A 26865-nucleotide genomic window follows, 5' to 3' on the forward strand; every position below is an offset into this window, starting at 1 on the left:
TTGGCCCAGGGTTGAATTTTTACAACTGTACGATGATTAAACGTTGATATACGTGCAGCTGCTAGTTTTTTAATGTAACCATTAAATTTTCTTCGTATTAAGTGTTAACATAAAAATAATTTGATCTTTTCTGTCTGTTTCAAGGACGATTCGTAAATTCTAACAGGAAGAACCAGAGTGCGTTATATACGGCGGGAATTACATTAGGTACCCAGATGTGTGCCATCTCGCATGTTCTCACCTTGTGCCGTTGCTGAAAAGCATTCTTTTTCGAAGATAAACACACACGCATACATATGAAATAACTACTAAAAAACTTCAATTTTTCATTCTTTAATAGTGCACACTCAATTGCATGGCAGTGGTGACACGCACGGTCATTAGTACAGCAGGCAGTACACCACCCAAATTACTATCAGAGATAGCAATTTAAAAGGTTCACAAATGTAAATTACAGAATTTCATACAGAATAAGAGTCAAAAGTCACACAAAATGCTCAATTTTTTGGAAATACTTTTTGCTCTGACTTGATCGTTGAAAATTGATTTTTTTTATTTCTCCTTGCTGTCCCACCAAATGCAATAGTCTATATTCATGAATTTATTAACATTGCGTTCACCCCTTGAATTTATCCAAGTACATCATTATTCATATCAGGGGCTAACTTAAAGGTTTTGAATAAGTAATAAAAATTACTTTGCAATGACAAAAAAAATCTCTAAGAATAATTTGAAGGGACTGCACACCAGAGAGATATTTTGTGCAGATGGACAGACTATCATATTTCTTTTTTGGGATAATTTAGGGACGTATGAGGGTTTTAGGATATTTTTGGGCAGAAAGGAGTCCGCATAGTCAGAGTCAGATGAGAGAGTATGAAGATATAATTGCATGTTTGCCGGTTTGATATAGACTTAGGCATGGAATTTGTTATTGAGGAGGGATAATTGTTCATCTAAAAATGTGACTTGAGTGGAAGAAATGGTGGAAGAGAACGAAAAAAAGGATATTTTATTGAGGGAAGATATAAACCTTTAAGTAAGACCATTCCATGCTGCCTAAGGAGAAAAAAATCTTCACTGTATCCGAGCCAAAGTAACGGTTTCAGGGCATATTGGGAGGGAAAACCTTTTCCAAGAAGGCCAAGGTAGAGATTGGTATTTGAAGGGCTTAACTTCCTTCCTATAGTGCAGCCTATAATTGGAATGTAGTGCCTATTGTTGCTTGTGAAAGAATTAAATGTGAGAATGATTTTAGTAAGTCGCAAAAGAAAACCTGTACTTGGGACATTTGGAATGGGGTATTTGGAAAGGAAATGTTGGAAAGATCTTCTTCATTGGGGATAGAGGTACATAGGGAGGTCACAGCATCAATAGTGGCCATAATTAAGTCTGTATTGTAGGGGAAAGCAGACATAATTAATTTTTTCCAGAAAATGATGTCTTTTATGCATGATGGCAGGGACTGGACAAGTGGCTGATCATGGTAGTCATCAAATGTGGAGACATTATTTGAAGATAATGAATAACTGATCATAGCAACTTCTCCACTTGATAAAATTTATTTTACGATCAGATTTCAATGTATTACAACATCATCAGATTTAAGGGAGGAAACAATCGGTCATCGAGGAATGTTAGGGTTATCAACTTTTCTTAAAAAAGATACACATCTTAAAAAAGAAAAAACTATCAACGACGAGTATTATGCAAACTTATTGCAATGTTTGAGCGAAGAAATCAAGCAAAAGTGGCCGCATGAAGAAAGAAGAAGAAGAAAGTGTTGTTTCATCAAGACAACGCACAAGCCCACAAATCCATTATTGAAATGTCCAAAATTCATGAATGATAGTTTGAATTGTTACCTCATGCCCCCAATTTGCCAGATTTGGCCCCCTCGGATTATTTTCTGTTCGCAAACTTGAAGAATTGGCTTGGTGGTCAAAGATTTTCCAACCGTGATGTCAGCATTTAATGGCTATTTTGAGGAGCAAGACAGTTCTTCCCATAAAAAGGGTATTGAATTTATTGAATATCACTGGGAAAAGTGTATAGAGCTGAAATGAGTATATGTTGAAAAATAAATACATTTTTTTCCAACAATTTTGTGTTTTCTTTTTTGGGTCGGTACTTCTGGGACCACCCTCGAATTTCAGATAGTAGTGTCCACAGGCATTTGCCAGAATTTGAAACTGGGACTATATATGGTCAGCAGCCCTATGTTTTCCTAACTTGGATACCATGTTCCAAATTCCAAGAAACTGCGGAAGATGCCTTGACAGTAACTTTAAATGGAGTCATCTGCTTAATATGCATTGCAATGCTACAATTTCAGAGTGTAGAAATAATTCACCTTGACCAGGATTCAAACCTGGATCCCTCGATGTCCAGCCAAGCCCTTGGCTAAGGCACTCGACCAGACATCAAGGGATCTGGGTTTGAATCCTGGTCAAGGCAAATGATTTCTATACTCTCAAATTATTGCATTGCAATACCATGGTCCACATTTGATGACCAATGAAAATGTATTTGTGATAGTTTCCCATTTCTGTTGATTGCATCAATAATAGGGAGAATAATTTACCATAAATCCACCAATGGTCATGAATGCTTGTACATTTACAATCTGGCTATCAATTTAACCTGCATGATTTGGACTATTCAGTAACCCTTCAGTGACCAGGTTGACTTATCCATTGCAAGTACTCATATCATAATCTGTTATTAAGGATTTCCTGAAAAAAATGAGAAAAATTATGATTAATTAGGAAATTTTACTTAATAATTAAACTAAATAAATTTCTTCCTATTAATGTTTCAAGTACATGTGTCCAGAATAAAATTTACTCTTCAATGAAAAATAACCAAGTAAATTAATTCTACTGAAAAACTTTACCATCTCTAATAATAACTCTTAATACCAAACCTTTAAATAATTTCAACAAGAACTTCCAAGGAGTATTTGGGAAACTTAAAACATAGGCTTTTTAAATATTTTATTTATTGGATGATAATTTTATATTTTTAATTTGATGAAAACGATAAGATTCATTTAGATTCTTGCCATTATCAGAATTGTGAAATTGGGGACCTCTACCACAATTATTACTGCTGGAATAAATGTACATTAAGGAAAAATTACTTACACATAAATCAGTGGATACATTTAAATAATATCTAAATATTAAAAAAAGAACATTTTACATGAAATTATAATTTTGAAGTTGAAGTATCTTCAGTTTTACTGGTACATCAGATGAGTTTTTCCATATGCTAGACAGATTTCAGTATTCTTCCTTCATCTCGTATACTTTTATGGAATTCTGGGCAGCTAACAAGCATCAAGTTATATTGTATTTGCAGCAAATCCTTCATCGAACAATAAATGTAACTATAGGCCCCTTAACTTTGTGAAATTCTACCTTCAGAAATGAACTCGCAGAGTAAACATTTTTCAATTCAATTTTGAACACCATGTACTTTCATGTTCCAATGTCATCATTCAGTGTGCTGTCTTTTCCAACATGTAGCCTCTACACACAAAAATATTGGGGGTAATCAAAAGGAATGAGGTTGAAGCCAAGAGGAAGAGGGTCAGATCAGCAAGGGGCCTTACTGGGGTTGATACCACCACAAAAGCAGGAGAAGGTAGTTACGAAGTAGGCAATGACAGTTATACAGTGATTACGTGGTAGGCTTTATGATATATAGAGGCAGTGGTGGGTAAAGTGGACCGTGGATAGAAGAAGGAACAGAGATGCAGAATGAGGATGAATTTTGGCAGAAAATTTACAATGGAGACCAATGGGTCTTCAAAATGGAGCACTTGTTCAAATTTCACTTATTTCTCTATCAAATACTCAGTAAAGAAGAATTATGCAATAGATTCAAAACACACATAAAAATTCAATGCAAAATGATCCCAGCTTCCTCTGATGTAACAACTCTATTCACAGGTGTTACAGCTTAAAAGTCTCCTCATCTGGTGGAAGACATATTTATCATAAAGAACCACATTCTGACTGTGATCAGTGAACTCAACGAATTATTGACACTTTTTGTTCCACAAAATACTCTTGCTTGAAAACAAATTACATTGCAAAACCTGAATGACTCACAATGGGCTATGGCATACATCATACCAGGAATTTTCATGGATTTCTTCGAATCTAAATTGTTCAGTGTGAATTCAAACCCACAAAAATTATTATTTCCTGGCACCCATACCCCTTAGATGTTTTTCCAACATGGAGTGGAACACCAGGAGAGATAAATAGCTTTCCTCAACATTTTTTTTTTTAAATCCATCCATCCTGCAATTAATTTCACTGTAGAATAAAAAGATTATAACTCAAACGTCTTGGATCAAACCATAAATACATCAATTCAAAAGCTCTTTAGAATGCGGCATCTAACAAAAATCCTCCCACATGGTCCATGCCACCACACGCGTATTTCTGAATGCCACCCTTCCCAAAAGAAGACTATATTTTATTCCTTGATTTTACATGTTTAAAATTCGTTACGACCACCATCCAGCCTGCCACAATCAGTCTAATTTAATTTATTCACTGAAATAATCTCTGCTTTCATTAATCTGCAACTAGGGATCTAGCCATTGCCTTCCTTCTTACAGGAAAGCTAAGATTTCCTCAAACGTCTAAATTCTGTCTACATTCCCCTATTTTAAAATAATTATAAACAATTATAAACGTAAGGAGGCCCTCCCTTTTCACTGCATGTGAGGAGTACCTTTCTGTAGAGTAGGCCACAGTGAAAGGGGTTATGTGAAAAAAAGTTTCAATAATATTAACTCACATCTTGAACATAGTCTGCAACATTTTTTTCCCCAGAACAGAAATGCAAAGCATCCACAGGTATGCCAAAATGTTTGCAAGGATTCTGAGTGACATTTGTAAACTCATCAATATAGCGGAATTCTGGTTCAAGACTGGAGCTCTGAAAAAGAGGTTTTCCTCATTAATTCATTTACTGATTTGACTTTTTATTAATATTTCCACACTTCTTGGTTGTAGTTCATGATTGCTTAGGCAAAACAAAAACACGAACACATTTTACAGACACAAATATCCCAAAATACTGGTGTAATACCTGAAGACTGATAATTTACTTATTCATCAAAGAGTGTTAATATTCTATTTCCTACATCGAAGATTTGAAACTAAATAAGTACATCACTAGGGTATTCATATTATCATATATCATACACTAATATCAAGTAGGGTTATTATCATACCTCTCTCAAACTATTTTGCTCCTCACCATATGATGGGTGCTCTTCCCCTGAATTTGCTTTAATAGACTGTTTACACACCTTTTTCTCTTCCAATTCTTTCCAGGAAAACATAAGGCAATTGTTTTTTTCATTTAATACACCAATATCAATTAAAATGATCTTCTTTCCAGGTCCAATAACAAGATCAAAATGGTCTGTAAGATAAAGTTTCTTTGAAAGCCTGAGAGTCTTCATTTAAAATTACAATAACAACTAAAACAGGGAAGGCAATTCACAGCCACCATCAATGTGAGCAAATCTCCAGTTTCCTTGTGTCAATGAAATATTCCCTTTTCCATCCCAAAGCAACCTAGGAAACCTGTCAAGTCATGAATAGTTTTTAGGAGCTGAATCCAATCATTTGTCTTCTATTTCTATTTGAAAAAAACTGAAGGGATCAATTCCACACTTGGATAGGTAATAACCACTTTGTTTTACGGCTAAAATTATTTATTATATTTCCATAGTGTGGCTATTAGTTTTGGCTCAGTGTTAAAATAGAGAACTTCATTTTGGCTTTGATTATCAATTCTGCACCAAACAACTATATTTTATTTCATTTGGTAACATAATCATAACACCCATACCATAAGGTAGATATCCCTGTAACATGTCAGTTGACAAAGTAAACAGCAATCTCACAATAAATATAATGAAGATACCAAATAGCTGTTTTCTTAAAACATATATATTTTACATTACAAACATATAACTTTGGGGCGATAAGTAATGAATGTTATTAGGAAATAAATATCCAAATAGCACAAAAAGTGATTTTAAATATTTTATGAACAATTTGTACAATGCTCATGCAATATGTAACATAACAATATAATTTCTAGATCCTAAAAACAATTTTCAAAGATCCCTTTAAAGGATAAAATTTTATATGGCATAATATAAGCTACTTACATGAATCAAGTGAAATTTTCGATTTCACATGGCTTATGAAAAAGTCGGAAATTGACTCAGATATGGATTTTTTATTATCGCTGATAAACTTGAAGTATGATGTGACATCTCTTTGAGATATACCTACAATAAAGCATAAATAGAAAGAAGCATTATTTCATAACTACATAAAAGCAATGAGTAACAATTTCACATCCTATGATTTCTTTACCCTTAATGTCTGCATTAAAGTATGATAAGAAGCCCTGAGAGACAAGGAATATTAGGATGAAACAATGAAGGATACAAGATGACAGTCTCCCTACAAGATTACTGGAAAAGATGAAGTCACCTGAGTCATGGATCTGAACTGCTTTACTCAAGCAGTCCAGCTCCATGTCAAAGATGACGGTGTTAAAAGAGTGGACAGTAATAAATTTCTCTCAGTTGAAACTTCAGATGCCAAGTAACTAACCTCTAATTTTATACACCCTTACAAATGCATGCATGGAATTTTCCATGGGTAAACCTATGGGAACCCTTACTAGCTACTCATGGTAACCAAATGGAATCACTACATAAAAACTTAATCCACTTTCAAACCACAACTCTAGACATGAAACCTTGTGATAACAAATAACCTTTCTTCAGGGAAATCCACCAATTCTCAAATCTTGATTTACAACTCAACATATTTGGCAAAACCTCAGGGACCCTCCTTATTGTATGCAAGATAATTCTGAAAGCCTGAACTCATGGCAAAGGAAACTATATGTTAATCTAAGATTCCAATACCATTATTATGAACTCAATGATTTCAGGTTCTAGTGAGTGAAAATTAATGATCACTGAATGAGTTAACGAGTTTTTTCACAAAATCTTCATTACACTTCTATTGCTTCAATGCATAGGCAACATCATCATGTGTCAAATTCCTGATGATGATCAAATACCCGATGATGTACCATATTAAAGCATATACGGTATGAACCATTGTAAAGTAATATTTTTTTGTGAACAAATACAAAGTTAACATATTCAGTGACCATTATTACCATGGGATTGAATAGGTATTGCTGAAGAGTAGCGAAAAAGCCACAGGTCAAGGGGGCAATGCATGGCCAGGTTGAAAGAGCTAAGGACCACCTGAATCTGAATCCGGAGGTTCTTCTTCAAGCCTTCATCGGAGCCACCTACCCATTGGCAGCAGAAAAATTGCAGAGATGTGTTTGAAAAAGATGAGTTCCAAGATTAATTATAACCAAGCACCTAAAGGTTTGCATGTAGATTTATTCACAGTTGAGCAGACGAGGAGATTCTTTCGAAGGCTATCACTGCAGTCGACACTAGGCTATATCATTTTGATCTGGAGAGAATACAGCCCAGCTCTCTGGCAAACACTTTTCAGGATCTCTGTTGTCTGTGGTTGATTGTTGTCAACGGGAGATGAGGAGTTACTTTTGAAGGTTATCACTGCAGACAATACTTAAATATATCACTTAAATCCAAACAGAAAAGCTCTAAAGTGGAAATCTCCGGAATGACCAACATAAAAAATGCCAAATTGGTGGGTTATGCATGGAACATTATGGCCACAACATTTTTTGAGATTTGAGGAATGGCTTATCAGCATGTCATGCCAGCTCACACAACTGGAAATGGAGCATTCTATAGGAATGTACTAAAAATTCTCCAAGGAGATAACGACTGCAAAAGGCACATTTCAAAACAATATGCTGAATGCTACACCACGATTATGCACAGCCACACATTGCTAATGCTACTGCTGAATATCTTGCAAAAATCAATGTGCAATTTGTTCCTCATCCTCCAAACAGTCCAGACAGAGATCCATGTGACTTTTTCCACTTCCCGGAGACTTGTATCTATCTCTTTTTGATGGAAAATTCTAACAGATCGGCAACATTTGTACTTTTTGAAAGTACTGCCTACCATATCCACTTTTATTCAATACAGTAACCCTGTACTTCTTATAATACTAGGAATAATTTTAAAAAATTAATATTAGCACTCATTCATTATTTATGCTAGAGCATACAAAATGTAGAGTTTAATCTATCAAGCAGAGAAAATTATTTATTTACTTACCAACAAGATTCTTGTTTAAAACAAAGCACCTATACTCTGTTCCTGGGTGAATTTCTTCCCATTTTTTAAGAACTAAGCAACACGGAACTTCATGCCTGGACTCAGAACACTGTTCAAAAGCAAAAAAATATAAGGACCCAATCACAGAAGTATTTATGTTATTTGGAATTAGAATTTATCCAGCTATGAAATGTGGAGTAGAAATTAATATTTTGACAAATAAACAATCCTTTATCCTGTTCTTTTCGCTACTTTCCCAAGTAATCAGACACATTCCAAATGGAGATGCGAGTGGCATAGATGTGGTCAAAATATTAATAAAGAATTAAATAGAAAAAAAAACATTTCCTCCTCAATATTAAAAATTAAAAGACACAAAAGTTATACATGGGTATAGCAGGTGAAAATGATCAGTACAATCATTCCTACCTTAGATTCATGTGAAGTGAACTAAAATAAAATTTAATTTCTAAAAACTTAGTAAAAATGAGATGAGCACTAAAATAATTAGCATTTAGTGGTTTCAAGCCATTTTTACACTTTACAATAGACAGCCATTTCATTTGTGAGCTATGGTATTATTTAAAACTATTTGAGCCCTTTCCTAATAGGGTATATGCTTTTAACAAAAGCTGTAAACAATTTATACATTAATTTGATTGATACGTTGTGTAAAATTGTATGTAACAGCTTAGTTTTGAATTTTTCTCATTGATTGGGAAACTGATGTTAATGAGATGGGGATTTTCTTTTTTTTTGTGTTTGAGATAGGTGTTTGGAATTTTCCTTTAAGTGTACTGCTTTTTTTTCCGACTGATTTTATCTATTATCTTTTAGTTTTGTTCTCAATACAACTATACAACTTGTTTGAAGAAAGCTGGCAATTGGCCCTAAATTAAACATATTTTAAAATAGAAATATGATATTGATTAATTGTCTCATTAAGAATTACAAAAAATTTTTATGGTATTTCATAAAACATCAATTCTATTATTAAGTATTGGTTATTCAATCAAAAGAGAGGAGTATTTTATCTTTCATGAGTTTTTTAGTTGGTTGTTTGTTTAAATATTACACCAAAATTATTTCCCAATAGTAGATTGTTAATAAATAAGTGTTAATGTCTTATCAAACAAATTCGCACACAGGATAAAAACTAGAAAAAGATACTCGGGATTCTGACATCCACATCTACATCATAGAAACACTTGACAGTACAGAGTCTATCATATTTAATTCATCACAACTGAGGTATTCCTACCAGTTATATGACTAAACTGTCAGTACAAACTACAAATACAGTAAATTACTGCTTTGAATAAAGCTCCATCAAATTACGGTGAAAATATTACAAAATATCATGACACACATCTGATAATCATTAAAACTAATTCAGCTTGAAGCAAACCAAGCCACAGTAGACAAATTCAATTGAATCTTTAAAGTAAACAGCAATTTAACCTGTCCAAAACCTACATTGTTTTTCATTCATATCAGATAAAAATCGAGCACCCTAAATACAAATACAACATCCTGACACTCCCTCGCATCTTACCATTAGAAACACCAATTTACACAATTTATCGGCATTTCACCATGAGAATCTAAGGATTAACACCATAAATCATTTAAAAGACTCAACTTGGCTTAATATTATGACATAACTTAGACAATTTATTAATTTAGATGCATCAACAGCTTAATAAGCATATAAAATGTCTAACATCAAAAAGTCAGAGCGAATGGTTGCTAATAGTTGCAATTTACCTTTTTCAAAATTGAGAGGTCATCAGAGATATAAGAGGAGCTTTTCAGCAGTAAATAAATATCAGCAGGGTCAGAACAGCACAATGACCTCGTCGAAGTAATCCAACTTGCATCCTGTTAGAAAATATATACATTTCAAAGAATGAGTGATTGGTATTCCAAAAAATTGTACACAAAATAATCAATAGATGCGCCAAAATATGCCGACCACAGTAGAATGATGAAATTAATAATGAAAACAGATTTCCATGTTCAATAAAACTTTAAATTGAGACTGCCTTGCTCTTAGCTAAATCATTGACATCATTAAATATTTATTATCTAAATGTCAGATCCAAATTTAAGTGGAAAAATAATGCAATAGTAAATAATGATTTCTCAAGAGAGTATCCTATCCTATGAAAATGGCACTTCATTATGTCCAGTACTAGAAAAACAAGTTATTAGATATTTCCTATCTCCTAAACTCTTAATTATGAAAATGTTCACACTTTATTTTTTATTGAGCATTAGTTGAAAAATGAATAAATGGAGGGCATCAGGATTCCTGGTTTTTTCATGGGTAATGCACCATGCCCTGTTAATTTAAAAATTTGTAATAACAGCATTTTTATCAAAGAAAATGTGGACTTCAAAAAATTTCCATTTAAAGAGATCCCTAGTTTAGACTAGCTCTTTGAATATTCAATTATCAAAGAGGCAAAGCTAATGTGACATTTATTGCTCATGTACACAGACCTCCTGATTGTGTACAAGATCTTGCTTATCAAGAATTCATGTTATTTTTCTTCTCCCAGTCTTATTCTTCTTCTAGAAAAAATTACTATAAAGGGCAACAAAGTAACTGTGGTGCAGTTTAATATTGATTTTGTAGATGATTTCTGTACCTAAGTGAAAGATATTAATTTTTTATCGAACTCCTCCAGTTTTTACACTACTAATGTCAACCTGATTTGGGCGTCTAATCTAATTTATCTGCCTGTCCACAATTTTTAATAACCTAATCAAAATTTAATATTATTGTGAATGGATAGCAAGCATGGGAACGAACACTTGCTTACTCTGGGATGGGTTTGATACCCAGGTTTATGCAAGATAAAACAATTCATTGAAGGCTTTGCCTGAATGTTTTCCATTACTAGTGTGCCAGGATGGATGATTCATCACTGATGGAAATGGCTAATATTGAATGCTTAAAAAATAACTGAATGAGTGAAAACAGGTCTGAGTTCAAACTCAGATCAGGATAAGATAAGAGCGAGATTGATATTGGTCACAAGGTCAGTAATTGGAAATGTGTAACATCATCCACTGAATCAAAACCTATTCCAAAAACTGCAACTTCATTATCTACAGTCACAAAAACCTAAGTGGCCAATTCAAAAGTGGAGATTACAGATTACAATGTCACTGATACAAATACTATGATTAAACAGTAAGTTTAGATGGGAAGTGGGCACGGGGTATTGACTTTTAACATCCAAATCAAATACAAACACAATTATATCAGTAGCTGCAGTAGCCATGGTGATTTAGAAACCATTTACTTCTTTAGTAATATAAAATACGATTTGACAAAGTGGCTTCCGACAGGTCATAAGTTAGAGGAACAAGCACCATTAAAACTGTGTTTAGGTTTAATTCAAACCCATCTAAGACAAGATCATTGGTTTTCATGATGCACACCAATCTATGTGGGTCTTGCTGAAAGTGACTCTACCTCTGGTGTGGTGGTCAATTATTTGAGAAGAAGGTTACCTTGCAATGACATCAAGTGTGAAAATGTATGATTAGGTGAGAAGTTTGTTGCTTACAGCTGATGTGCAATGACCTTTAACCTCTGTAATGACCTGTTGCACAGTGAAGTGCGGCTGGATGAGGTTTATGTCAAATTCTGTGACGAAAAAAGTCAAGTAAAATTTGATTGTTTCAACATCCATAAGTTAATCCTGTGGATAACAACCACAATTTAAATGCAATGATCAGTGCCATTCCTAACATTTCATCAGTCTCAATGGCACACCAATTTGACACATAAGTGTGCACCTTAAAGACACAGAATAGTACCGCTACTCTAGGTGTTCCCATCCAAGTTCCAACCATGACTAAATAGTGACAAAATCTAAGCATGGAATTCAGAAAATGAAGAGAATTTGACTAGATAATTATGTATGATACTTTGAAAATGGGTGGCAGGTCAATTGATAATATTTCAAACAATCCTGACATTAAAGTACAACATCTGAGTTTATTGCACATAAACACAACATACCCAAGAGGGCAAATTTCCCAAATAATCAGATTTTGCATTTTAATGGCCAATGCAATCGAAATAAATTACTTGAACCTAAGGCTTCGTTTGATAAATGCATCAACGAGCAAGGGCTGCAGTATACATCTATGTACACCAGTTTTTTTCTAATTGTGACAATATTCTCTATCAGTGGGTCGTGGTAGTCCAGGGATAGAGCATTGGATTACTGACCGGAGGGCCCAGATTCGATTCCCGGGCAAGCCTCTCTGGCCACCTGCAGCTCCACCCAAGCTTTGTGATTTTTCGGATACCAGATCTTCCTGGGGAGCCATAACCGGCACAGGGAAAGGAACTGGCCGCCCTACCCTGATGTGTGAATTTCACATGCTGTTCGCACTGGGTGAACTGTACCGTCACCTACCAAACCGACCATCAGGTTGATAACTGTCTATGATTTTTTTTAAATTCTCTACTTAGGATTAAAAATGGCGGTACTATGAGTGTTGTTAAGGAGGATATATACAGTGAAATCTCCCTTCAATAAATTTCAAGGAATTCAAAAATTTAATGGATATTTGGACGAAGGCAATTTTAATTTTCATACCTTCAGGGTTTTGTAGTTTTACCTGCAAAATGTGACCATCTGACTGACGATACCATGGATTATAGTAAAAATTCAATCACTTCAAAAGCATTTCATGTATCAAATTCATACCATTTTCAAAAAAAAATTCATCCCATGTCTGAATATTATTTACTTGCTCTACCCACAGTGGCATATCAATAGGTTAGTCACCTAGAATCCAAAATAAAAGGCTTGTATGTGGTTTACTTTATACACAAATTACAAAATCATTATTATTTTAAGAAATAATTTTTCATATAGACTATTTTCAGGAGTGTCAATGGCACAACAAATATTTTCTAAGGTTATATGTAAATTTCCTTGGGGGTTCAGCAAATACAAGGTTTGTATAAAAAATATTGGTAACAAATTAAGTGTGCGCATGATCGCACATTGTACTGGCATTGATAAGATGACAGTTCACACCATTATCACTGAAAATTTGGTGATGCAAAGGATCTGCACTAAACTCATCCTGAAGGTCTTGACACAACCAGAAGCAGAGTCGAGTGTCTGCTTGCAAAGACCTTCTGCAATGGTATCATTATGTTCTCAACCCCTTTACAGTCCCAACTTGGCACCAGCAGGCTATTTCCTATTCCCAACAGTGAAATCTTTCCTCATAGGACATCACCATGGGACCCTAAATACCATCAAAAAAGCTTGCTCATGTACCCTTAACCCTCTTAGTGCGGCGGGCCGATATATCGGCTTTCGTATCCCTGGCGAAAAGTGCGGCGGGCCGATATATCGGCTCTTGCGTAGGCTTTTGTTTAAATCGTTGTAACTTATGGTTTTTTCTTTAATAATTTATGGTTTTTGTACTATCGATAGGTTGAATTCCATAGAATTACGTAACTATTTTTTAATTTTTTTATTAGCAATTTTAAATGCTTTTAAAAAAGTATAATTCTTACCATAATTTTTCATTCAGTTTTGTACATGTCGGGAAGCTCTGCCTAATTGTTTGCTCGTTTTTTTTTCTGAGTAGTCTTTCCACTATGAAAAGCCACTGAAAGGCTACTAATCTGTTTTCATCTGTAATCTCTTGAATGTGTTGTGGTGTCGTGGTGTTGATATATAGTATACCTGCTTATTCAGACTTTGTTGAGACGATGGAAATGAGAGCACTGCTTTGTAATCATTTTGGTTTCTCTTGCCGTCCGTCGTATCTAATCAATTGCGCCCTGTGTAATGGATTACATTGTCAGCATTTCTCTGTGAGTTAGAACTTAGTTTTTTTCTGCCTTTAGATTGTAAGCACATTGCTGCAGTCTCAAGGTAAGGGGAAAAGTCCCAATTTGACTCAGTGAGATCAGCCTTTTCAACAAAATCGAACTATGCAGAGGCTGACAAAAAAATTTGTAACTCACTGGTTTTTCTTTATTTATTTATAATATTTTCTACATGTCTTTTCGAATCTTTCTTATATTTAAATATGGCAGTTTTATTGAAATATGTTTTTAAAAAAATATTAGTTTTGTGTCTAAAAATCGAAATATTATTGCTAAAAAAATATTATTCAAATTTATAGTAGTAGTAGTAGTTTTGAGGGGAGGCGACCGACAGCTAAGGTCATTTGCGCCATAGGGGATGGATAGGAAAGGATGAAGGGTGGAGAGAAACCCGGCGTCGGCATTAGCCTACTCTTTACGAAAGGCGCCAAGGGGTCCACAGTTTAACGTCCCATCCGACGGACGGCGTACTCACTCAAAGTGCCCTCCACAAAGCACCTCAAGTAGGGATCGAGATACCTCTGAAAAATATTCAACACCGCCGGGATTTGAACCCGCGCCCTCAGGGTGGGAAGCCAGTACGTTAGCCCCCGCACCATCTCGATCCCCTTCAAATTTATCATACTGTAATAATTACATTTATTATTCAGATGATGTAAATGTATTACATCATTATTAACTATAATATTATATTTTAAAATAAAAAAACTGCATATGGATATCTAAACAAATAACTTCATAATGTTATTTTTCCTAAGGTGATACATTTTCTTAAATTACACTTCGCACTTCTCACTAGTACCCCTGAAATCCCCGCCGCACTAAGAGGGTTAAGGACCTTCCAGAATCCGCCAATTAGGGTGCCTTTGAGTCACAAAAAAGCCGCAGGGAAAAGTGTGTTGATACTCAAGGGATGTACTATGAAAAACTTTGAGATATTGAAGCAATATCAGAAATAAATTTATTTTTACAAAACTTTTCCCGATACTTTTTATACAAAACATATAGATTGCAAGGTTTTGTTTGTCATGGAAACCAACATCCAATGAACTTATGACAATATTTGACAATTTTAACTTTGAATCTATTCAACCTTTTTGAGATTTTAATTTTTTCCTCGGTTCCTACAGGTATTCTCGACATGTGTAAATGCAATGGCCATTGGACTGGCACAACTTCTTCCCTCCCCACCTCTGCATTTCATTACGTTTCCATGCCTCCCACACTGAAAAGTGATAGGTTTGCAATGTGATGATTAAGCCACACTGTTTCCCGAGGATGCTGCAAAAGAGCATTAAATATCCCATTAGTCACCATTTTTTTAGGAAGAAACTATGTGAACTCCTTAACTATGATAATTTCTCAACAAGCTGTTATGCCACAGTGAATATGTAATTTAAGGGAAATTTGACACTCAACACATTACAACCTTTCTGCTTCATTGAAACCCACCTACCATCCAAGGGTCATGAACAAATAATGAAAGGATCAAAGTAAACTAAAATGTTCTCTTCCCAGTGCTCTTATAATATGTCATATTCCTTGGACTCAAGACAAGTCGCCTTTTCACAGAATCTACACATCTTAGTTTACAGTTAATGGCTCTAGAAATGCAACATGTGGATGCCCAGGGTCCCATTTGCAAAACAGGTCAAGTATGTGGGCAAAAGCTACAGAGTACATTTTCCATACGAGTCTTTCTTTTTAGTATGGATATTAAATACTTCCACGAAGTGAAGCCTGAAACAATAGAATATAGAGTACATTTTCTTCGCAACTCAAAAGGTCCACAAAATGTGACCTTTCAGTTGGAGTTCCGTGCCAAGGCTTGGTACTGATGAGTCGCTGTAGGGGTCTTTCACACTGGGGAGAAAAGAATAGAATTCAAACGGCCATATGATTGGGAAAATCCCAGCACAAACCGACATGTTTGCAGAGTTTTGGGGATCCAGCTTACTATCATCTGCATGCTCCTATAGGATAGGCAAAAGTTTTTTAAGTTGTTGCCATCCTCAGCAGGTTCCCTGAACCAAGAATTTGGAATTCATACATAAAAGTTAACAATCCTTGAATACTAACTTTTTGGTTTTAAGGTAAAAAATTATTATACTAGTTTAACAAAAGTTTTGTCTAATTTTCAAAAACCCTTCCTCTATAATGGACACTTGACATGCACATAATGCAGATGTTGTGAAAGGGTTAGAAAACAAGTCTTCAAACTGGTAAAATTAGTGGCTTATTCAGGGTGGATCAACAAAAAAAATTCGGCACTGGATTTATTTATGGATAAGTCGTTTAAGACAAAATTGACTTGAGAAGTGGATTACGACTGGAATTAAAGACTAAATCAGGCAAAAGATTAAAGGTATGTAATATGAAGAAACATGCAAATGGATCCTTTAAGGTGGGCACGATGAGTTTTTGTCCAATGTAAAAAATGGTTTTCTAAAAGCATTAGGCGATATGCCTGATACTACAAAGCCAAAAATGGAACAGCATGGCAGAAAACTAATTGAGAAATAAGTCTGGTCAATGGCTCGACCATTTCTATTGATGGCAAATTTTCAGCATGATATCATGGAACTGCTTCATTATTAAATAAATCAAAATGCTTAATAACTCCACAATTAAATATTCATCACATTACCTACATTTTGTTGTCGGGCAACATCTTCAGGCGATGTTAAAGAAATTATCCACAGCTCTTTAGTTTCTAGAATGTTAAAGGGATAAAGGTGGTCGGTAGATGTGGATGATGTTGGATGGGGCAGGGAAAAGTGTGGCAAGGGACAGGATAATGCAACAGGTAATGGTGCATTTGCAAGGCTCGGAGGGAAGTGACCTAATAGTGGGAAGGAGGGAGGGGGAGTGGGTGGCATGGTTTGCCTTTTATGGGGTTAATAATTGGATACTGGAAGGTCAAGGAGGAAGAATATGGAATGAGTATGCATTCATTTGCAACACTTATACTATTCAAACTGCACACTCTAATTTTTCAAATTGTTCTAGAATGTTCAATTTGGGTCCTTTCATTTCTAGTCGCAGTATTTGGGGGAAAATTGCAGTGTGGTCCAGCCCAATAACATTTTAAGAAAATAGAGGTAATACCTCTGTTTTTTTAACTGGAGTTTGTGCTCCATAATTATAACCCCCAATTTTCTCTTTTGGCTTTGAGTAAATTGCATTGCAGACTCAACTTATTAATCCCTCCTAATAAACTGCAACCTTCATTTGATGGGAGTGTTTTTGTGCTCTGATGACACTAGAAGTTATGTTGGTGTGTGCAATGATATTTTGTTATTGGCCCATGCCAGATAGGTCCAGTGGCAGAAGCCAAACAAAAGGTAGTTTTTGCAGCATCTGTTCACCAGTGAGACAGCTACAAAAGTGTCTAACCTTAGGAGGGTGGCCCCTCGAGTGATGGTGTCATGCTAAAACCTTAACTGAGGAAGGAAAAGGGAACAAGCATGGAAATGATTCCAGGCAAATACAGTACTCAGCCCATTGGGTGTCTTGTATGAAATCAGAAGAAGTCAAGCTTCTGCAGTTATCATGCAACCCCATTGAAAAGTCTAGCCACGAGAAACAGCAGAGGGGATGAAAAACAAGAAGGCCAAGCCAGTTAGAATAGTGCCCTGGAATCTAAGGACAATGTTGAGGAAAGGGAAATCAAAAAATAAATGAGATGGAGTTGATGGGCTAAATGGGTTGTGCAAAGTGCTAAAAAAGGAGAGCTGGGATTATTCGAGAGATAATTATAGAGTAATATACAGTATAGGCAGGACAGCTGGTAACTGGTGGAATTAGTAATGAATAAAAAGGAAGGAAGAAAGACAGTACGCATAGAGCAGGTGAGGGATAGAACAGTATGAGTAGAAGGATGAACCGACAAACTTGGTCATTACTCAGTTTTAGATATGCACAAATAACTATGAAGGGAGGAAAAAGAGAGACAAGTTATATGATCAATTAGAAGAAATGATATTAAGTGTTTCCGAAAGGAAACATCAAAAATTGATTTAGAACTGGAAAGAAACAGTGGCCAAAGGAAGAGATGGCAGTGAGCATAAGGACTGCACTTTAGGAACAAGGAGAGACTACTTGGAGAAAATAGTAGACTTCTACAAGAGCAAGGGTTTCATCATTAAGAATACTTTATTTAATGACCTCAATATGCATACACAGAAAATTCCCTGACTTCAGAGGGCACAAGTCTCTAAGAGTAAGGCTCTATTATGTTTGCCTCAGATTTAGGAACTGATTACTTAATGCATACAATTTTACAGGACAGTATACCATCAGGTTCAAGTAGATAAATCAGGGAAGACAGTTGATGAATTTGAATGCAGAATCTTAAAACAGAACAATAGGAAATAAGTATCAGCAGCCTGTAGAGAAAAATTATGAGTGAAGAAAGGGAGAAGGGTAAAATAGGAGAAAAATGGAAACATCAAAAAAGGGATAATAAAAGCCATTTACTAAACTATAGGAACGTTTAATAGGAAAAGGAAATATTGAATGACATACCAGATGATTATGAAGATAGGAAAGAGAAGGAAAGAGAAAAACGCGAACACAGGACTTGGAGAAAGGGGATGGATACAACAAGATAAAAAATAAACTGAGGAGAGAGATTAATATGGTAAAAGAAGCATGGTGGAAGATGAGAGGTTATGTAGAGATTATAACGGAAGGGAAAAAATTGTTACCCCATATAACTAAAGGAGCTCACCATATTGCTCCTAATAAATAAATAAAAACTGAATTATGATAAATCTGCAGCTGTGCTAAAAACAAAAACAAATAGGAACCTGGTAGGGTTGTTAAAAGAACAATCCCAAAAAAGAGACCTACAAAATCAAATATTAGAATAGCATCTGGAAGGAAAAGGTATTGTTGATTTTCTCTCTAATTACAAAACTATATAAAGTAGGTCTGTAAAATCATTATCAAACAAGTCTGTTTTCATTACATTATTAAAACGGTTGCGATGTTATTCAAAGTTATTTTTTATCAATGTGGACAAGGCTCCGGGAAAACAAATCGATGATAGTACTTCACTTAGATTACAATCTCGATGCTCCAACCTAACCAAGGAAAATATTAAAGCACTGTAGAAATTGCAATCAATGGCTATGACGTTTATACTAGGCTGTCAAAAAAGGACACAGAAATCATGTATTGGAAGGCATTTGTTTCTTAACAGTAGAACTGATGATAATTTATAGAAGCTTTCTTTTGGTAGAATAATCGGCCACGTGTAAATAATAATTATTTGAAATATTCCCGAAAAGAAAACCTGTGGATCACACACATGAAAAAAGAAACAAGGACAAATTATTCCTATGCACATCATGTAACCCATGTGGTATGAAATCATTGTGTGGGGGCTAAAGTAATACAATAAAACAATGGATAAAATAAGTGATTTAAACAGTACGGAGTTTTAAAAGATGTAGGGTGAATCTGCTAAGAGAAACTACTCACTAGAGTGAAAGAATGTCTATGTAAAATGAGAGGTCTTCATACCCCTGATGGGTTGGTGGCCAATAGTAAAGATACTAGTTCCTTGTGGTCTGCTCTAATGATCTTCTATGATATTTTATACTTCATTTTTCAGTTTGAAAGATATAACCACAAAAAAAACTTTATTTTCATCAAATGATTCTGTACCAATACAAGTTTTAGTTTATCGCATTTTAAAATTTGTTCAACTGAACTGCAACAGATAAGCACATAACTTATAAGTTACTGCCATGAGTTTTTATTATATTAAATGCGAGATTTATTAAAAGTTATACAAAATATTAACATCCTTTGACGACCTGTATCCTAATCGACAAAACAATACATGGAAAAATAAATCTTATACCTGGTCCGTTGATACAAATATGGCTATACAGGGAAAGTGCAAATGAAATATACCTACAGCGCAACACTCTATCCCAGGCATTGACACCTTCCCTTTATTACCCAATTATATCCCGTTTTAAATGGTTGATTTTTGCATTGCATTTTGTATTTCTTTTACCGACAGGTAGTTTTATTAGTGAGAAAGTGATATAATTTGGTAACTATTGAAAAATGTTTACTTGAATTAGTAATAAATGTAAATTTACTATACCTTCGGGGCACTCCAGTTGAGTTTTATAAAAACCTTCCCACCGAGGTACTGTATTGCTTCCTTCAGTTTTTCGTCGAAATCAAAGAAGTTCGGTTCCTTTAAGAGAAGAGTAACACATAACTTCACTGAAAATGGAGCTAGAAAACTAGTAAATTAAACTCACTTCCAATTCCTCTTCTGTTGTACCCCAAATGATGTCACTTTCATTGTTACTCCTAGAGCTGACCACACTGTTTTTCGGTAACACCATAACATCACTCATCAAATACAATAGCACGTCATCCGGCACAGGAATTACTACATGCTCATTAACATAATTTTGAAATTCGCTGCACCAATTATTGTAGGAGCATTGAAGGTAGTCGTGAGAGTAATCTATGAAAGGAAAAATGGGTCGTTTATTAAATGAAATGTTTCCTTCTTTTTTACGTAAGTATTTACTAATGTAATGGTGGAAATTCGCCAGGTTATAGTAATAAGGCAATGGGGACAGTAATTTGGGTTCCAATCGAAAAGGTTGAAACGATTGTAGCCAATGTGGAGATAGGCAATCTAATTAAATAACTGACGAATACATTTCCATCAATTGAACAAAACAGGTAAAATGAGATGCAGCGGTCAATCCATACCTAACGATAACATTTTTTTGGAAATTTAAATCGTTGGTATTCCAGTTAAAGTGGACTGTGAGCGCTCTTCGCGCGACCACGACACACGTCACTGGTTCTCTACTCAATGGGTCTTAGGCACTGCCATCTTCAAGAGGGTTTCTAAACTAGGAGCAGGTGATTCACCTCTCCCATCCCCGATGAAGAGATGTAGCGCCTTCCCGCGAAGGATCCAATTTCGGTTCAAATGAAATTTTGGTAGCTAAGAATGATATTAATATTTTTGTTTTCTTTTTGCAATTGGAAAATTCCCGACATCGATTATGGTAGCAATAAGATGTTGCCTGTTCGGGTGTGAATCAAGAGGAGGGTAAACTTATAACTGTCCGAAGGGAGATGAGAGAGAAGTAGTGTAATTAAATGAATAATGAAACGGATTCATTGCCAGTGAATTATTTCTGGGACCACTTCGAGCTTTAATAATCATCAACAGTTATTTCATACGTGGAGTAATCATATGATGTGGATGTTGATTGATGAAAAATTGGTTATACCTGCAGTTCCGGAATTGTTTTAATGCCTATACAATTTTATGGCAGTTTCTTTGTGCTCCATGTCGGCTTATTTAGTGATATTATTTGATATGTAATAGGGCATTTTTACTCATGCTCAAATTTAGGTCGCTTTAATAATCATTTAATGTTTTGCAGGTGGATTGGTCATTATTACATTAAATGATTATTTTGCAGTTTGAATGTTTGGCGTTCAAACTTTGACATCGATTTCACTTAAAAGCCTTGATGAAGGTACATAACAAAACTTTATGTCTATTAACTTGCATGCTTACGAATCCATTCTCCCCCGTTGCCCGTTTTAAATCGGATGCGTTAAAAATAAGTAACATGTCAATTTCTGCGGGGATAATTCGACATGAAACTATCATTTAATGATATTGCAAAAATATATAACTAACTATTAGCGGCGAGGCAATGCTTGTTGAGAGCATGATAGATTATTTTCAGTGGCTGCCACCAAATACAATAGGCTTCCACCACAGCAAATGGTATTTGTTTGGGTGAGTATTAAGACAGTATACTTCTGAAGTTTATAATTATTCATGCTGATTTACGTGCAGAATTAGCTATACACCAGAGATATTTCAGCTTTTTTTTCATTAATTTTATTTTGTATGTAATATGGCTGTATGGTCTACTCAGGCACGTAGAAATTCTAGAATTTTAAGGGATTGCTATATTTTTTCAATGGAATTAGATTTCCCAAAAATTAAGTAGTATGATTCTATTTTTCCTTTCAGGGCTTTGGTATTGAAGTTTTTCTGCTAGAAGCCAAAGTTCAAGAGACCTTAAGTGTGGAAATTTCATAACAGCTGTCACATTTGCTGGAAACATTTCAGTATCACTTCCTTTGCCTATTCTTAAAGTGGACAAGGATGCAACCTCATGCCAGCACTGTTCAAGAGATGTGTGTAAGAAGTAGTAAAAGATACACAAGAATTTGGAATCTACTTGATGGGCAAAGATATTAACCACCTCTGGTGTGCAGGTGACAACACAGTAGTTGTAGATATGCGAAAAGACCTGCAAGAAACTCTATTCTATTGATCAAGTACTTTGGGAATATAATATGATCATCAACAGGATGAAAACTAAAATACTTATACTTGTCTGAGGAAGAGAGATGCTGAAGATAGGTATCACAATTTGAGGAGTGGAACTAGACCAACTGGAATCTTTCATCTAACTGGGTAGCAGTGTAACTTAGGATGACAGAAGTTCATCTGACATCAAACAAAGAATTGGTCGAGCTAAGAAGGCTTTCATGAAGAAGAGGCAACTACTATGTTCCAAGAACTAAGGTTGCAATCAAGTAAACATTCATCAAAATGTTCATCTGCAGCTTGGCACGCAACAGATCAGAGACATGGTGCTTCGGAAAAGTAGACCAATGAAGACTCTTTGAAACATGGTGCTGGAGGAGAATGCTAAAGATTAAACTGACAGGCATAGAGGGGAGGAAGGAAGTACATGCATAGAAGAGCAGAAGACTGAGGAATGGACCATCTGGAAGACAATCTATGGCAAAGAAGACCAAGATGGATTGGACATGCCTTGAGACAGAATAAGTTAGCTAGAAACAATAGAAGGGAAGAACCTATGAGGAAGACCTACAGACAAGTACGCAAGGCAAATTAAGGGGGATGCAAAACAGAGAAGCTATCAGGGAATGAGGTAATTCACACTTAAGTAGAGAAAAATGGAGGGTTTCAGTAAACCAGTCTTAGGATTGACATACTGATGGAATGACCTATCCTACATCAGGGTACCTAACCTCTTCTGCCATGCCTATTCTTTTCCCCCTAAATTACCTATTGGCAATTGAACCATTGGAATCTGCCCCTTCCTGGGTTGGATTAAAGACTTTTTGAATGGTCGAGGACGAAGAGTAATCATAGATGTAGTTAGCCCAAATGCAGTAGAAGTTACTTTTATTTTTCCCCAGGGAGGTGTTATCGGAACTCTTTCATTCCTAATTTATGTTAACCATGTTTGCTCCCAATTCACAAGTAAGATACATATATTTGCCAATGATGCAGTGGTTAACCCTGATATCCATAATCCTGAGGACACAGCAGCTTTTTTAGATGGCCCTAGTGCTATACAACGCTGGTGCGACACTTGGCAATTAGAAACTTAAAAATGTATAGTGATGAATTTTTGGATAAAGAGCAATTCCCTCCTGAATGCCTACTGCATTGAGAACACTGAAATGAAATGTGTAGACTTGATTAAATTTTTAGGTATTACCCACCCTCTCCTGGGTTAAACACAAATGGGGAATATGTGGGCAAGCTAACCAAAAATTTGGATTCTTCAGAAGAGCACTAGGTGAATAAGATGAAAAGGTCAAAGAGAAAGGTTATCTGTTGTTGGTTGGTCATTTGGAGTATGCTGCAAGGTTGGATTAATTGCTGAGTTAGATCACGTGCAGCATAGAAGAGCTTGATTTTTAAATTGTTATTATGATAAGCTTAGTATCATATCCAAAAAAACTTGAGGAGCTAGGATGGGAATCATAGAAGGAGCAAAGTTAAAATTATAGATTAAAATTTTGCATAAATTGGAAGGATGTCTCTTTAGCAGTGATGTTGAAAATTAATTATTACCCCCATCGAACTATGGTAGGAGAGATCATGACAGTAAAATTAGAGAGATTAAGGGTAGAACGAATAGACTTAAGGTGTCATTTTTTCCAGGAAAGATAAGGGATCAGAATAACATTGTCCGACTTTGGTAGGGGTCATATTTGGGTCCAAATTAGTCTGGTTTGTATTCACCCCCTGCCACACACCCTAGCCATGGCTGGCAGGATAATAAAATATCTAAAAAAAGCTCTTAGCATACCAGCACCTTCCCCTGATGTTCTTCCTCCTCCTTTTGTTTTGACCCCAGGCCATTAATTGTTTAATATGCTTCCAAAATCTGTAAAGTCAGCCCGCAATGTAGTGTTCCGCAGGGTGCTGCGTGATTGGCTTACCTCCAATCCTTTATACTCAATAGAGGAGTATTATGAGCTCGACTTTACTAGCCTAAAATTATAAGGTCTAGCGTGAGTAGAATACTAAGTGTATGTATGCAAATATTTTCAAATAAGTATTTTATGTGATTGTATATTGTGCTGTATACTATATTATCCAGGAACAACTGTATGTTCCTAAATGACGACATCTACCGTATGTGAATATGATTATAAGATGAATAAAGTATATTATTATTATTATTATTAGCCTCCTTCGGCAATCCTTGAAAGCACCACTCTCTTCATCCTCCTTTGTCTTCCTTTGACAGCAAACTTCAGCAGGCACTCTGATCTGTGTGAGCTTAGAGTGACGAGGCTGGTGCATATGACACCAAGGAAAAAGTTGCTCATTAATAATCTACAAATAGAGTGAAGAGGTGGACAATGATGAGAGCAGGTTTAAAATTAAGGGAAAATATGATGTCTAAATTAACTAATTTTGATTTTTCCAAATATTTCAAAACATTTCTCATTGATTCTTTTGTGCTTCTTTTGACGTCCATTTTCAAAGAGAGTAAATATAAGCATAAGGGAAAGGAGGTGGACTCATTTCCAAAAGCTTTTTACTGCTTTAATTTTTTAGAAGTCTTAGGCTTTTAATTTTTCCACACATATTCATCTTCCATCAAGAAATACATACTTTGCTGTGGTTATGAATGGACATACCTTTTCCTGCAGAACTGAATGAAGGCATTGTCAGCCATGCCACATCTGCCACTGGCCTAAGGAAAACTTGTTGATCATTAGGGAACCCTTATTTCTTATGAGATTTCAGTAATGCCTGAACTTGCCTACAGTAATGGTGCAGATGATGTACATGGATATGTTGAATGTGGCAGCAATAATTTTCTCTCTAGTGCCAAGCAGTATCTAGTTTTCATGATGGTCAGAGGCATTTGAGGAAAGTGGAAGCAGCCTGTACAATACTATTTCAGACAAATCAGACATTTTGGCCATACTAACCAAGAAAGCACAAAGTATACAAAAAGGAACTGGCAAAATTATTGCAGCTACTGTGTGCTATATGGGTACGTAATATTAAAGCTCTGCAAATTTTAAGAGATATTTTTTATAAATCTTTCTTTGTTTTTGAACTGTAAAAAAGATTTGGCATTTTCACTACCCATTGTATTTTGAAATGATTCAGCAATCTTTTCAAGTATGAAGTTAACACCAGTTGCATTTAATTATATACTTCACGTGTAAAAACCATGACATAATCAAAGTAGGCAATAGAAAAGCATATGTGGATAGGAAAATGCATAAGAATAATTGATTTGAAAGCAATTTGGTCTCCCATTGCACTATGGGAAATTATGTTGTTGGTAACAATCTCTTAGCCATGGATGCCAAGCAAAAATTCATCAAAAATTTGTGTCCTAAATTTGTAGAGTAAAAACGTGAAAATAATACGAAAGTGTAATTATTTGCTCATATCTTGGTTCCAGTTCCAAGGTCATAGGTCATTTATTTCATAATCAATTGAGTAAAATAAATATCCAAGTGTGGAAAATATTCATTTTGCCCATTTATTTACAATGAAAAACAATCATTTCTCGATTTTAACTTATGCAAGCTACTTGGTAAGCAAGTAAGGATGTATAAGGATTCCTGTAAGCACTCATGTTGAACCAATTCCTCTGGTAAACAAATAGGATCAAATAAGAGCTTTAGCTGATAATGGCCATTCCTCTATCTATATTTTAGGTAAATCAATTGACACTACTAACTTTTCAAACTATCAAGGTTTGAAATTAATTTTAATGACGTGGCTTTATGTGTTTCATTAATGTTTTTAATTATTTGCATTAATTATTTGGTGAGTGATATAATTATAACACTTATCATATTTCATTTATATGGGCTCTTTAATCTCATAGAAGGTCATTTGTTCCCAATATCATCTGAGAAAATGTAAGTAAACTTAGCTACACAAGTATTTAGAAATCATGTTGCTGTGGAAGTACACACCTTAGTGGGAAGAGGTGATATATAGAGATTTTCTAAATGATATTCATCATTTTTGGTCAATATGTCTTGTACAAGCAGTTAATCAAATAATATCACCATTCTCAATTGTAAAGTGTAAAGGAGGCGTGGAAAAGTACGTTTATACACAAAAATTTCAAGTGCAATCATAGGCAAATTAATGCCAACATAGCAGAAGAAATGGTTCTCGAGTACACAGTGGGTCAACTGGTCAATCTTAATTCTATTAAAATTGTCACTGTAACATTTTACTGCTCTCCTTTAGGTGACTTCAATGTTTTTCTTGGTAATATGGATCTCCTTTTGGACCAACTCCACCAGAATAATACAAGAACTCGAGAAGTGAGTGATTTTAGCAATAACATGCCAC

The 26865-nt window shown here is 35.2% G+C and overlaps 1 protein-coding gene across 2 annotated transcripts; it reads right to left on the reverse strand.

Moving 5' to 3' along the window:
* Positions 1-317: 317 nt before the first annotated feature.
* Positions 318-21015, reverse strand: LOC139686059 (translation initiation factor eIF2 assembly protein-like). 2 transcript variants are annotated; one of them, XM_071583169.1, is made up of 9 exons: positions 20931-21015; positions 20465-20676; positions 20302-20397; positions 10064-10177; positions 8297-8405; positions 6209-6331; positions 5258-5451; positions 4819-4959; positions 318-2735 (listed from the first exon to the last, which is right to left on the reverse strand). In XM_071583169.1, exons 1-9 carry the CDS (start codon positions 20941-20943, stop codon positions 2712-2714), a joined length of 1026 nt encoding a protein of 341 aa, XP_071439270.1. In that variant the 5' UTR covers positions 20944-21015; the 3' UTR covers positions 318-2711. The 2 variants fall into 2 exon arrangements, with proteins under 2 accessions (XP_071439270.1, XP_071439271.1); XM_071583170.1 differs by lacking the exon at positions 20931-21015 and having other exon boundaries at positions 20302-20426; positions 20465-20530.
* Between the last annotated feature and the right edge of the window lie 5850 nt (positions 21016-26865).

Source organism: Hetaerina americana, unplaced genomic scaffold (genome assembly GCF_022747635.1).
Source record: "Hetaerina americana unplaced genomic scaffold, ioHetAmer1.1.p SCAF_13, whole genome shotgun sequence".
In the NCBI taxonomy this organism is placed as follows: domain Eukaryota; kingdom Metazoa; phylum Arthropoda; class Insecta; order Odonata; family Calopterygidae; genus Hetaerina; species Hetaerina americana.

What these genes read in the sequence shown, in the direction of transcription:
- LOC139686059 (XM_071583169.1), bottom strand. An exon ending in CAACAGAAGAGGAATTGGAA is followed by an intron (nt 20,398 to 20,464) that starts GTGAGTTTAATT and finishes CTTCTCTTAAAG; the next exon opens with GAACCGAACTTCTTTGATTT. An exon ending in TTTAAACAAGAATCTTGTTG is followed by an intron (nt 6,332 to 8,296) that starts GTAAGTAAATAA and finishes GCTTTATTGTAG; the next exon opens with GTATATCTCAAAGAGATGTC.